At 41.5% G+C, this 14,552-nt stretch overlaps 1 protein-coding gene across 1 annotated transcript in view; it reads left to right on the top strand.

The window, feature by feature from the left end:
* LOC124150101 (focadhesin-like) overlaps positions 1–14,552 on the top strand; it is a 586,265-nt gene that overhangs the window by 1,833 nt on the left and 569,880 nt on the right. Inside the window, exon 2 of the mRNA XM_048398021.1 lies at positions 3,311–3,447. Coding sequence (XP_048253978.1) covers positions 3,394–3,447 — 54 coding nt within the window. The 5' untranslated portion in view covers positions 3,311–3,393. The remainder of the gene's footprint in view (positions 1–3,310; positions 3,448–14,552) is intronic.

Genomic DNA, 14,552 nt, shown 5'->3' with positions numbered 1-14,552 from the left:
AATAAGGAGAGGGACACCCGAGCTGGTAGATGTATTGGGTAGGGGATCAGCTGTGCTAGTAGATTAATAAGGAGAGGGACACCCGAGCTGGTAGATGTATTGGGTTGGGGATCAGCTGAGCTAGTAGATTAATAAGGAGAGGGACACCCGAGCTGGTAGATGTATTGGGTAGGGGATCAGCTGAGCTAGTAGATTAATAAGGAGAGGGACACCCGAGCTGGTAGATGTATTGGGTAGGGGATCAGCTGAGCTAGTAGATTAATAAGGAGAGGGACACCCGAGCTGGTAGATGTATTGGGTAGGGGATCAGCTGTGCTAGTAGATTAATAAGGAGAGGGACACCCGAGCTGGTAGATGTATTGGGTAGGGGATCAGCTGTGCTAGTAGATTAATAAGGAGAGGGACACCCGAGCTGGTAGATGTATTGGGTAGGGGATCAGCTGTGCTAGTAGATTAATAAGGAGAGGGACACCCGAGCTGGTAGATGTATTGGGTAGGGGATCAGCTGAGCTAGTAGATTAATAAGGAGAGGGACACCCGAGCTGGTAGATGTATTGGGTAGGGGATCAGCTGAGCTAGTAGATTAATAAGGAGAGGGACACCCGAGCTGGTAGATGTATTGGGTTGGGGATCAGCTGAGCTAGTAGATTAATAAGGAGAGGGACACCCGAGCTGGTAGATGTATTGGGTAGGGGATCAGCTGAGCTAGTAGATTAATAAGGAGAGGGACACCCGAGCTGGTAGATGTATTGGGTAGGGGATCAGCTGTGCTAGTAGATTAATAAGGAGAGGGACACCCGAGCTGGTAGATGTATTGGGTTGGGGATCAGCTGAGCTAGTAGATTAATAAGGAGAGGGACACCCGAGCTGGTAGATGTATTGGGTAGGGGATCAGCTGAGCTAGTAGATTAATAAGGAGAGGGACACCCGAGCTGGTAGATGTATTGGGTAGGGGATCAGCTGAGCTAGTAGATTAATAAGGAGAGGGACACCCGAGCTGGTAGATGTATTGGGTTGGGGATCAGCTGAGCTAGTAGATTAATAAGGAGAGGGACACCCGAGCTGGTAGATGTATTGGGTAGGGGATCAGCTGAGCTAGTAGATTAATAAGGAGAGGGACACCCGAGCTGGTAGATGTATTGGGTTGGGGATCAGCTGTGCTAGTAGATTAATAAGGAGAGGGACACCCGAGCTGGTAGATGTATTGGGTAGGGGATCAGCTGTGCTAGTAGATTAATAAGGAGAGGGACACCCGAGCTGGTAGATGTATTGGGGTGGGGATCAGCTGTGCTAGTAGATTAATAAGGAGAGGGACACCCGAGCTGGTAGATGTATTGGGTAGGGGATCAGCTGAGCTAGTAGATTAATAAGGAGAGGGACACCCGAGCTGGTAGATGTATTGGGGTGGGGATCAGCTGTGCTAGTAGATTAATAAGGAGAGGGACACCCGAGCTGGTAGATGTATTGGGTTGGGGATCAGCTGAGCTAGTAGATTAATAAGGAGAGGGACACCCGAGCTGGTAGATGTATTGGGGTGGGGATCAGCTGTGCTAGTAGATTAATAAGGAGAGGGACACCCGAGCTGGTAGATGTATTGGGGTGGGGATCAGCTGTGCTAGTAGATTAATAAGGAGAGGGACACCCGAGCTGGTAGATGTATTGGGGTGGGGATCAGCTGAGCTAGTAGATTAATAAGGAGAGGGACACCCGAGCTGGTAGATGTATTGGGTTGGGGATCAGCTGAGCTAGTAGATTAATAAGGAGAGGGACACCCGAGCTGGTAGATGTATTGGGTTGGGGATCAGCTGTGCTAGTAGATTAATAAGGAGAGGGACACCCGAGCTGGTAGATGTATTGGGGTGGGGATCAGCTGAGCTAGTAGATTAATAAGGAGAGGGACACCCGAGCTGGTAGATGTATTGGGGTGGGGATCAGCTGTGCTAGTAGATTAATAAGGAGAGGGACACCCGAGCTGGTAGATGTATTGGGGTGGGGATCAGCTGTGCTAGTAGATTAATAAGGAGAGGGACACCCGAGCTGGTAGATGTATTGGGTTGGGGATCAGCTGAGCTAGTAGATTAATAAGGAGAGGGACACCCGAGCTGGTAGATGTATTGGGTAGGGGATCAGCTGAGCTAGTAGATTAATAAGGAGAGGGACACCCGAGCTGGTAGATGTATTGGGTAGGGGATCAGCTGAGCTAGTAGATTAATAAGGAGAGGGACACCCGAGCTGGTAGATGTATTGGGTAGGGGATCAGCTGAGCTAGTAGATTAATAAGGAGAGGGACACCCGAGCTGGTAGATGTATTGGGTAGGGGATCAGCTGAGCTAGTAGATTAATAAGGAGAGGGACACCCGAGCTGGTAGATGTATTGGGGTGGGGATCAGCTGTGCTAGTAGATTAATAAGGAGAGGGACACCCGAGCTGGTAGATGTATTGGGTAGGGGATCAGCTGTGCTAGTAGATTAATGAGGAGGGCAAAACCCGAGCTGGTACATGTCAAGAAACCAGAGGAAATGGTTATAGATCTTAGGAAAGATAACTCATGTTTTAATCCAGTTGTTATTGATAATGAGGTGATAGAAATTGTAGACAAGTATAAATATCTGGGCACCATTATTGATTTAAAACTCAGATGCGATGCAAACAATGCTTACTACCAAAAGAAATGCGAATAGCATACATGTTGATTAATATATGAAGAATCACTCATATTCAAGAGATATTAGATTGGTTCGATGCAAAAGTGAACATACTGGTATGTTGTGTGAGCTGACGCTCTTGAATGCAGCACAAGTGATGTCGTAGGTCCATGACTCGAGATGCACCATTTGTCTCATGCAGGATTAGCGTGAAACGTTTGGAAATCACATGCAGCATATCATGATAAGAACAAAGACACTGTGGTGACATTTGACTGATTGTTAGTTTTGTCATTAAGTGGTACACATTGGAAACAACTCTTCCTAACTTACATACTTCTTAGTACTACTAAGAAGGAATGACACAGTTCTATTTTTTCAAATAAAAACATTTTAAATCAGAACAATATTCAGGGACTGGTCATATATTTTAGAGGTGTGTGTATCGGGTGGGGGGGGAGTGGGGGGGCGTGAAAAAATATTACATGTATCTCAGGGAAGGGGGCATGACAAAATGTTACATAAGGGGAATGTCCGCAAAATGTGATCCAATAAGGGGGGTCACCTTAGCTGATAGATGGGGGAGGGGGAGGGGACACCCAAGCTGGTGGTACTGGAATGGAGACAAAGAGTTATTTACATGTTGAATGCCTTCTGTTTCACAGTCTCATTCATTAAAGAATTGAGAATACTACAGGACAGCTGAGTAGAAGAGGTCACTGTGAAGTGGACCGGCATATTGGACAACATGGAGGACATTAAGAGACGCCTGGAGGTGAAGCATCCGGCAATACAGATACAGGTAGGAGATCCTTGTACTTCAGTACCAATAACCCCATCATCATCAGCAGTATCATCATCATCACCATCATCATATCATCACCACAGATACATGGAGGATGTGGTCCTGTTCTCAGCACCCAGGTCACAAATCAGGTGAAGTCAAGCAATGCGGTCGCAGAGAGTCCTTGGATGGGTGACAAGATTTTCTAGGGCTTCGGTCCTGCCCCATGCTGAAGAACATGTTGTGTCTCCTTGGGCAAATGACTTGTTAGAAGTTTGCCTCTGTCCACCTAGCAGTGAATGGGTACCCAGTAGGATGAGATGGCAAAATGGTTGTTAACCTTATAGCTCCTAACAGGCAGCTTGAGTTTTATACTCCCTAGGGAGCTGAGAATGATTCTTAGTGCACGTTGATCCAGTGACCGGGGTGATAATAGCACTTAAAGCATGCCCCAGTGTGGTGTGGAAATATGTGCAATATAAATAGCTTATTATTATTATAGGAGATCCTTGTTCTTCATGTTACTTTCTGAAAGGATTGTTATTCACTTGAACATCATCATGTTATTGTTAACCACCAATATTTTCTCTGTAAGCCACAGATAAGAGTTCCTTGGCTTTGATGCAGACGATTTACTAGAAGGAATTGTTGCTTATCAAGTTAATCAACATCAGCTGCTTCTTGCAAAACTGCATCCGTGCAGAGAACGGAAGGCCCAGGGTTGGAACCCCGGCCGTGTCATACCAAAAGATGTTAAAAATGGGTACTTGTTGTTACCCTGTCTGGCGCTCAGCATTAAGGGACTAAAACAAGGACTTGTCGACTCGGAGTCAGTATACTGTGTCTGAGTGGGGTATTCATGCTAAACTGCAGCATGGTATCTCAGTGGGCTAGCACTCTAAATCGGCATCAGACCGGGCTAGTACATGCAGCCTGACACACACACACATGTCCATGCACGTTGCTACTTAAGTGCAATAATCTTGGACGCGACGATAAACTCCGTGATATTGTTGAAATATTGCTGAAAGCGGCGTAAAACCATACTCACTCAGCCACTAAACCCATGTTACCTCATCTCACATCATGCAACACCAACAACTGAAACAAAGTTATCTTCAACTTTACATTTGTCTTGATTTTCTTACCGCAATTTACCATGTTTGTAAAGCCCATTGCCTTGTTAATATATACGATGCCATTATAATTAATGATGGGGCATGGATATCCATGACATCAGTGAAGTTATTTTGTGTTTCCCTGAGATTTTTGAAATATTTTCAATAAATTCTCATTGGCTAGTCGCACTTGTGGTGTTAATAATAATAATAATAATAATAATAATAATAATAATAATGATAATGATAATAATAATAATAATAACAATAATAATAATAAAAGTAACACTGACCTAACAATATATTAATTACATTGATGTTTTGTCATCTGTAAACTTTCTTAATTTTCTCACAAAATGGTTAAACACCACTCTACCTTTACATTTATATATTTCCAAATTCCATGTACCCTCTGGAATATCTACAGATACCTGCTGAAACCTTGAAACAGGAACACTATAGGTTTGTTAGGGGTGTCTGTTACAACAGTACTGCGGTAGTATTACCTGTAATGGTTTACCCGCAGGGTTCAGAATTATACATTGCTCCTCAAACCAAAATAGCCCTAATCTGAAGTTGCTAATCATTGCTGTTCAAAACACAGCAGATTTGAAATTTGACTGTAGAAAGAGTTGTCGAACACATTTTTATTTTTTTAATGAATTAAACAATTTAAGCTTTCGATTGTTCTTATACTATCGACAATACCAAAAATCAATTACAATAATCAAAAACGATTATTTTTCATCAGAAACCTAATACAGTATACAACACTGGCTATTTTATGTGGAACAATAAAGTAAGGTGAGCAAAACATTTTTTTGATGTGTATGATAATAAAACTTACTGTTAACTTGGATTTCAGATTTTCTGTCTGTCGGTAATAAATGGTGAAAGTCTCCCGCAAAGGCGCAGGACTTACAAATAATTCACTCGGTAAATAATCCATAATTCCCCATATGATGTAAGGTATTTCTTATTGCTAAGTAACCAAGTAGTGGTGTGATGTACATCCCCTGGGGTATCAGCTTGCAGGGGGTGGGGCGGGGCAGGTGGGAGGATGATGTAAGGTATTTCTTATTGCTAAGTAACCAAGTAGAGCTGTTATGTACATCCCCTGGGTATCAACTTGCAGGGGGTGGGGCGGGAGGAGGGGTAGGGGACAAAGGAAAACCCTGGCAGCAGGTGACAGTTTGCAGATCTGCTAATTGATTTCACATGATGTGTGACACAGGCTTGGTCAGCTGAACATGCTGGGGCTGGTCTGGGCCAGGTGGTGCAGACATTGTGGCCACAGAGCTCCAATTTGCTGCATATTTATATCACCATTACACAAATCTTTTGGGGCTGCTTGCCTACAAATAGGCATTAAGAATTTAAAAAGGCCTATCCTATAACAACATTGTTCGTAATTACCCAATGTGTCCTTATCAACTTACATAGCCCAGAGGCCATAAAATGAATCTATTTTATGGTCACTGCATACCTTTATGACGTTTCAGATCTTTGTTTACTGAAAACAGGCATCACATACACCTGCTTATGATTTGGCAACACAACTTGATTAATGATCATATGCTCAAACAACAACACAACTTGATTAGTAATCAAAACTTTTATAGGTGATATGTGTTCACTCAAAATTCATTCAGATTCCATCTTCAACTTCAGAGCTTTTGAGCTAGAGAGCATTCACCTGTCAGGAATAGACTATAATCCCTCAGCCCTAATCTCCTAAATCCTCCTGAATTACAGTTTTGGGCTAACTGGAAAGACCCCTACTATGACATTGGTATGTAAATATTCAAGTCTGGACCAGACAATCCAGTGTTTGACATCATGATCATCCAAGTCAACCAAGTCAGCGAATCTGACCACCCAATCATGTTAGTCAAATCTTACGACAAGCATGGCTTGCTGACCTATTCCAGCCCGGATCTTCATGGGTCACCTGTATATGGACTTTTAGTATACTGCAGTGAATAATGCACAGAAGTTCTACGTCTTGCTTATAGTCAGAGTTGCGTCCCTTCGGCATGCCAGAAACCTATAATTGTGGGTTTGAATCCAGGTTCGCCCCGATTATGTTTCGAGGTTTGTCAGCACCATACCCGTGCTCGTGGGTTTCACCGAAATGGTAAACCTCTGAGACCTGCATCACTTCGTGCTTTCCTCCCACATTAAGCCTACACGTTGTGATATAACTGGAATAATGTCAAAAGCGGCGTTAAACCCAACTCACTCACTCACTCTTGCTTATAGTAAGTTAGAATTATATCCCTTTCATTATTCCTGCCATATGTGACACATAGGGCAAACACATGAACAGATGCAATCAGAGTCACCGGAAACAGCGCTGACAAGCAGACTGCAGTACTCTTAGACAGGACATGGTCCAAGGAAGCAAGATGTATTCATTCCCCAAAGAAAATTATGTAATGATAACATGTCAGTCAATACTCAATCTCTCCCGACATTATCTGGAGCCCTGGAGCCAACATTTGGTCAGCATTGACGTTCTTGTTAGTTCCCTTTGTTATATTAGAATACTGAACCTCGTTTGTGACTCCTGTGACATTGCTCATGATGTGAGTCACTGGATTGTCTGGTTCAAGCTTCATTATTTACATGCTGCTGACATTTAGCTGGGTTATTGGGTTGACATTCTTTCTAACACTCACTGTGAATCTTGTTAATTCTTTCTGTTACACTGAGTCAGTGATGAGCATTTATCATCCAAAACTGGCTCCCACAGGGGATAATGCTTGCGTGATATCAAGCGATATCTATACTGTAGATATCGCTGCAATGAAATTGCATCACAATGCTTTGCAGACCATTGTGACGTCATTGGTTACCATGACGTCACAATCAAATGACATCACTAATGGCTCTGCTACTAAATCTGTTAGCAGTACTTTTTACACTTAAGACACTGCTTATTACTTTCTACAAACTGGAAAAGTTGGAAGAATGATGTTGGATGATAAATAAAATCTCACCCTCGTGTCTTTTGATATCAAATATATCAACACTCGTTGATAAAAGTGGAAAAATATCCTTGGCAAGCCTCGGAGTTTTCCCACTTTTATCAACTCGTGTTGATATATTTGATATCAAAAGACACTCGGGTGAGATTCTCTATTTAATTTTTTCTTCTAAGATACCTGCATGTCTTTTTAGGTTCTTAATGATTTAGTCTATCTGTTAGAACTGTCAACTGTAAATTGTCACTGTGCCAGGTATTTGGCCATCCTCTCAGTGAAAAAGTTGGCTAAGGAACCATAGATAAGAGCAATGCAGGTATCGTGATACGATCGGATCGTTGGTGTATCATCCCAGCCCAAACTACAAGAGAGTTATACAGGGAAATAACAATGTGTGTCAACATGAGATAAGACATTCTTGAATTTGTTTATCACATGAGTAAACCCTTCATCTTTAAGGAAACATAATTTCAATATGTCAGTGTGCTAAATATTGAGGAAATGTGTAAGCACTTGTTTAATTTAAATAACCAGGGGTTTATCTTGGATTCCAAACTAAGTGACCTTGGCAGGCAAATTGGGGAAAAAATTGCTATTTATTTCAAGATTCCGGTTTTGTTGAAGTCCTCATTTTCAAAGGTTATTAGGGGCGGTCGGGTAGCCTAGTGGTTAAAACGTTCGCTGGTCATGCCGAAGACCCGGGTTCGATTCCCGACATGGGTACAATGTGTGAAGCCCATTTGTGGTGTCCCCCGCCGTGATATTGCTGGAATGTTGCTAAAAGCGGCGTTAAACCATACTCACTCACTCACTCATTCATGCTACGGTTTTGCATGGTGAGAAGTGTTTTGGTCATATTCATGATGTGAGTAATAATAACTAGTGTCTCAAAGGCTCCATAGACAATTATAAAGAGATTCAGTTCAATAAACGTCTTACAAAAGCGCTCATTTTGCAGTGCTGCTGCTTCTCTGGAACTCCCTTCCCTTCAACCTCAATAGTGCACCTGGTATCACTGTGTTTATGTTCAGACTCATACCTTTTTGAGCGGAACAAATGAATGTGTATATTTTCATTTTCCTACTGTCCCCTCTCTGTTGTATATATGTACATATGCTGAATCTGCTGTCCTTCAGTGATGTGGATTTTTTATAAAGTTAAACAAGAACCCAATGATTCGACATGTGATATGAGTAATGGATTTTAGGGTCACTTCACTGCAATGTATTCAGCTGGATAAGAGTAATTATCTCCCCTTGTTGTGTCAAGGGAAGCTACTCTTTTCCTCCCTGGCACACTGTATTATTATATCTGGATTGTATCCCTTAGAACACAAACATGAATCCTTTACTTTGTGAGGAGGGTGGATTAAACTTCTATTTGTTTTGTAGTAGTTATGACAAATCTATTTGAACCAAACATAAACATGTGCAGGTTATCGAAAAGTGTAAATATTTATGTGATCATTACTATACTGTTTTACAGAACTGGAGTAAAAGCATGTGCAGGGTCCGCCTTAGTCTCAAATTGATGTTGAAAATGTTTTTCACAATAAGAAGCAAGAATGATTTTACAGGCAGGGAGTCCTTTGTTTTTCTGGTTTATCTATCCTGTTAGGAGCATATATATGGGAATATAGATCTCTGACCTGTTACAAGCATATAGATCTCTAGCCTGTAACATGCATATAAATCTCTCTCCTGTAACATGCATATAGATCTCTAGCCTAAAACAAGCATATAAATCTCTTGCCTGTATCATGCATATATATCAGAATGTAAATCTCTCACCTGTAACAAGCATATAGATCTCTAGCCTGTAACAAGCATATAGATCTCTAGCCTGTAACAAGCATATAAATCTCTTGCCTAGAACATGCATATATATCAGAATGTAAATCTCTCAACTGTAACAAGCATATTTATCAGAATGTAAATCTCTCAACTGTAACAAGCATATAAATCTCTTGCCTGTAACATGCATATATATCAGAATGTAAATCTCACCTGTAACAAGCATATAGATCTCTTGCCTGTAACATGCATATAAATCTCTTCCCTGTAACATGCATATATATCAGAATGTAAATCTCACCTGTAACAAGCATATAGATCTCTAACCTGTAACAAGCTTATAAAGCTCTAGCCTGTAACGTGCGTATATATCAGAATGTAAATCTCACCTGTAACAAGCATATAGATCTCTTGCCTGTAACAAGCATATAGATCTCTAGCCTGTAACAAGCATATAAATCTCTTGCCTGGAACATGCATATATATCAGAATGTAAATCTCTCACCTGTAACAAGCATATAGATCTCTAGCCTGTAACAAGCATATAAATCTCTAGCCTGTAACATGCATATATATCAGAATGTAAATCTCTTACCTGTAACAAGCATATAGATCTCTAGCCTTTAACAAGCATATAGATCTCTAGCCTGTTACATGCTCATATATCAGAATGTAAATCTCACCTGTAACAAGCATATAGATCTCTAGCCTGTAACGTGCATATATATCAGAATGTAAATCTCTCACCTGTAACATACATATAGATCTGTAGCCTGTAACATGTGTATATATCAGTACAAACATATTGGCTTCCAGCTTTTAACTTATAAAGAATAGCTAGATATTTGGTACACTCTGCCTACACTCAAATTTAGATTCTATTTTAAGCCCCTGTGGACGTGACAGACAAACGTTTCAGTATTTGTTCTTCTGAGTTGATGAGATCATCAGGCTTGATGGCTTTGTCGTATTTCATTGTAACATGCAATTTTATAAAAAAAAGATTGCTGTTTGAAAACATAAGACAACATGTGAAGGCATGGTGTTATTGGTGTATGCACTTCAAAGTGTGGTTAATCCCCTACCAGTAATCATGAGAGAGGGTCTACGTCAGAACGTTCCTTCGCGGGGCTCTTTACAATTCATGTTCACTGAATCTGTGCTTTGAAGTTGAATTTGTGCCAGAAATTTGCTGTTTGAATAACTGCTCAATATCAAAATTAATTTCCTACTTTAAGAACTTTAACAATTGAACTTTTGCTGCTTGTGCATCCTGACGTACGGCCTGGAATAATGTCTGTTCTGCTGGTACGGGCTGTTATTAATGAGGCATGTTAGAGATAGAGTAAAACTGTTTTACTCAAGCCTAGAACACGTATTGGAAATTGGAGTTGGATATTGAAGGCTTTTAGAAATCTTTTTTATTCCAAACATTTTACTTGAGGCAAGTTTTCTTATGTTTTAAGTTCCTACATTTTTATGTTATCGATTAGCTGATTACCATCCAGCAGACCATATCAAAATAAAAAAGAAAGGATTCAGCTTGTGGCACGATCAAAGCAGTCTTCTTCCTGTTGCAAAAGAAATTATCTCCGTAGAATTTTTAAAAATTTGGAGAAGAGGCTTATTATTCCTGAACGTTTTAGATCCAAATGAATTTGTTGACAGACTCAATAATTGTCGATAGTTAGAGGACTTGTTATTGGTGAATAAACTGTTATCTCCCTGTTATGGGTGTTCAGACACTGAAGAAATATTCATACCATTCTCTCTTGTCACATGAACGACTGTAAAACATCCCAGTCACTTAAAAAAGACAACTTTCTCTTAAAAACAGGCCATCTAAGTATTCAAAATGTCTTTGTGGTGCTACACACCCTGTTATGGCAGGAGTAATCGGGATAAACATTGCCGTCCGAAAACGCATGATGTCCGAAAACTTATGATTGGACGATAATAATTCCACCTTCCCGATGCCATGCATATGACATTGAATGCAAACAGTTAATATATCTAGCTGACCTGTTTGATATACGGTAAAGGCCAGGATTCGCAAAGTAAATGCATGTGCATCGCATTGTTATAAAAAAATATGGTACCCTCATCTTTGTGCCTGTATAAAAATGTTCTGCTGTCATTGTGCATTATTTTGACACATTGTTATCTTCAAATACCAAGTCATCTCAAGATAAACCTGACCTAGTTTTAGGGAAAGTGATGATCTTTCTCCTAAAAAGTTGCCCAAAAGAACCAAGGTCTTTAGGCCAATCCGTTCAGCGCATCTTGATGGAAATGATTGCGTCAGAAGCCATATTGGAAGTTGATCATGTTGATATTTCATGTTGAAATATCCCTGAGATGAACGAAGTGTGTAATTTTCAATTGGTTTGTAGCATCGTGCAGCAATGCAAACTTTCTGTTGAGCTGCGAAATTCTGCATATTTCATTACGTCACAGGTCACTTTTGAGATAGATGCCATTACAATATGCACCTTAATCATATACCTAGTCCCCCAGACAACCGTAATCATATACGTAGTCCCCTAGACAACCTTAATCATATACCTAGTCCCCCAGACAACCTTAATCATACACCTACTCCCCCAGACAACCTTAATCCTACACCTAGTCCCCCAGACAACCTTAATCATATACCTAGTCCCCCAGACAACCTTAATCATATACCTAGTCCCCCAGACAACCTTAATCATATACCTAGTCCCCCATATAACCTTAATCATATACCTAGTCCCCCAGACAACCTTAATCATACACCTAGTCCCCCAGACAACCTTAATCATATACCTAGTCCCCCAGACAACCTAAATCATATACATAGTCCCCCAGACAACCTTAATCATATACCTAGTCCCCCATATAACCTTAATCATATACCTAGTCCCCCAGACAACCTTAATCATACACCTAGTCCCCCAGACAACCTTAATCATATACCTAGTCCCCCAGACAACCTTAATCATATACCTAGTCCCCCAGACAACCTTAATCATATACCTAGTCCCCCAGACAACCTTAATCATATACCTAGTCCCCCAGACAACCTTAATCATATACCTAGTCCCCCAGACAACCTTAATCATATACCTAGTCCCCCAGACAACCTTAATCATACACCTAGTCCCCCAGACAACCTTAATCATACACCTAGTCCCCCAGACAAACTTAATCATACACCTAGTCCCCCAGACAACCTTAATCATATACCTAGTCCCCCCGACAACCTTAATCATATACCTAGTCCCCCATATAACCTTAATCATATACCTAGTCCCCCCGACAACCTTAATCATATACCTAGTCCCCCAGACAAACTTAATCATACACCTAGTCCCCCAGACAACCTTAATCATATACATCGCCCGCCAGATGACCTTAATCATATCCCTCGTCCCCCAGACAACCTTAATCATATACATCGCCCGCCAGACAACCTTAATCATATCCCTCGTCCCCCAGACAACCTTAATCATATACCTAGTCCGCCAGACAACCTTAATCATATACCTCATCACCCAGACAACCTTAATCATATACCTCGTCCGCCAGATGACCTTAATCATATACCTCATCACCCAGACAACCTTAATCATACACCTAGTCCCCCAGACAACCTTAATCATATACCTAGTCCCCCCGACAACCTTAATCATATACCTAGTCCCCCAGACAACCTTAATCATATACCTAGTCCCCCAGATGACCTTAATCATATACCTCGTCCGCCAGACGACCTTAATCATATACCTCATCACCCAGACAACCTTAATCATACACCTAGTCCCCCAGACAACCTTAATCATACACCTAGTCCCCCAGACAACCTTAATCATATACCTAGTCCCCCAGACAACCTTAATCATACACCTAGTCCCCCAGACAACCTTAATCATATACCTCGTCCCCCAGACAACCTTAATCATACAACTAGTCCCCCAGACAACCTTAATCATATACCTAGTCCCTCAGACAACCTTTATCATACACCTAGTCCCTCAGACAACCTTTATCATACACCTAGTCCCTCAGACAACCTTTATCATACACCTAGTCCCTCAGACAACCTTTATCATGCACCTAGTCCCCCAGACAACCTTAATCATATACCTAGTCCCCCAGACAACCTTAATCATATACCTAGTCCCCGAGACAACCTTAATCATATACCTCGTCCCCCAGACAACCTTAATCATATACCTAGTCCCCCAGACAACCTTAATCATATACCTAGTCCCCGAGACAACCTTAATCATACACCTATTCCCCCAGACAACCTTAATCATATACCTAGTCCCCCATATAACCTTAATCATATACCTAGTCCCCCAGACAACCTTAATCATATACCTAGTCCCCGAGACAACCTTAATCATACACCTATTCCCCCAGACAACCTTAATCATACACCTCGTCCGCCAGATGACCTTAATCATATACCTCATCCCCCAGACAACCTTAATCATATACCTCATCCCCCAGACAACCTTAATCATATACCTAGTCCCCCAGACAACCTTAATCATATACCTAGTCCCCCAGACAACCTTAATCATACACCTATTCCCCCAGACAACCTTAATCATACACCTCGTCCGCCAGATGACCTTAATCATACACCTATTCCCCCAGACAACCTTAATCATATACCTAGTCCCCCAGACAACCTTAATCATATACCTAGTCCCCCAGACAACCTTAATCATATACCTAGTCCCCGAGACAACCTTAATCATATACCTAGTCCCCCAGACAACCTTAATCATACACCTCGTCCGCCAGATGACCTTAATCATATACCTCATCCCCCAGACAACCTTAATCATATACCTCATCACCCAGACAACCTTAATCATATACCTAGTCCCCGAGACAACCTTAATCATATACCTCGTCCGCCAGATGACCTTAATCATACACCTAGTCCCCCAGACAACCTTAATCATACACCTAGTCCCCCAGACAACCTTAATGATACACCTAGTCCCCCAGACAACCTTAATCATATACCTCGTCCGCCAGACGACCTTAATCATATACCTCGTCCCCCAGACAACCTTAATCATATACCTCGTCCCCCAGACAACCTTAATCATACTCCTAGTCCCCCAGACAACCTTAATCATATACTTAGTCCCCCAGACAACCTTAATCATACACCTAGTCCCCCAGACAACCTTAATCATATACCTAGTCCCCCAGACAACCTT

The sequence above is a fragment of the Haliotis rufescens genome, unplaced genomic scaffold (genome assembly GCF_023055435.1).
Source record: "Haliotis rufescens isolate VD_foot unplaced genomic scaffold, xgHalRufe1.0.p SCAF_1, whole genome shotgun sequence".
NCBI classification, from domain to species: domain Eukaryota; kingdom Metazoa; phylum Mollusca; class Gastropoda; order Lepetellida; family Haliotidae; genus Haliotis; species Haliotis rufescens.
This window is presented reverse-complemented; position numbering and strand designations above follow the sequence as displayed.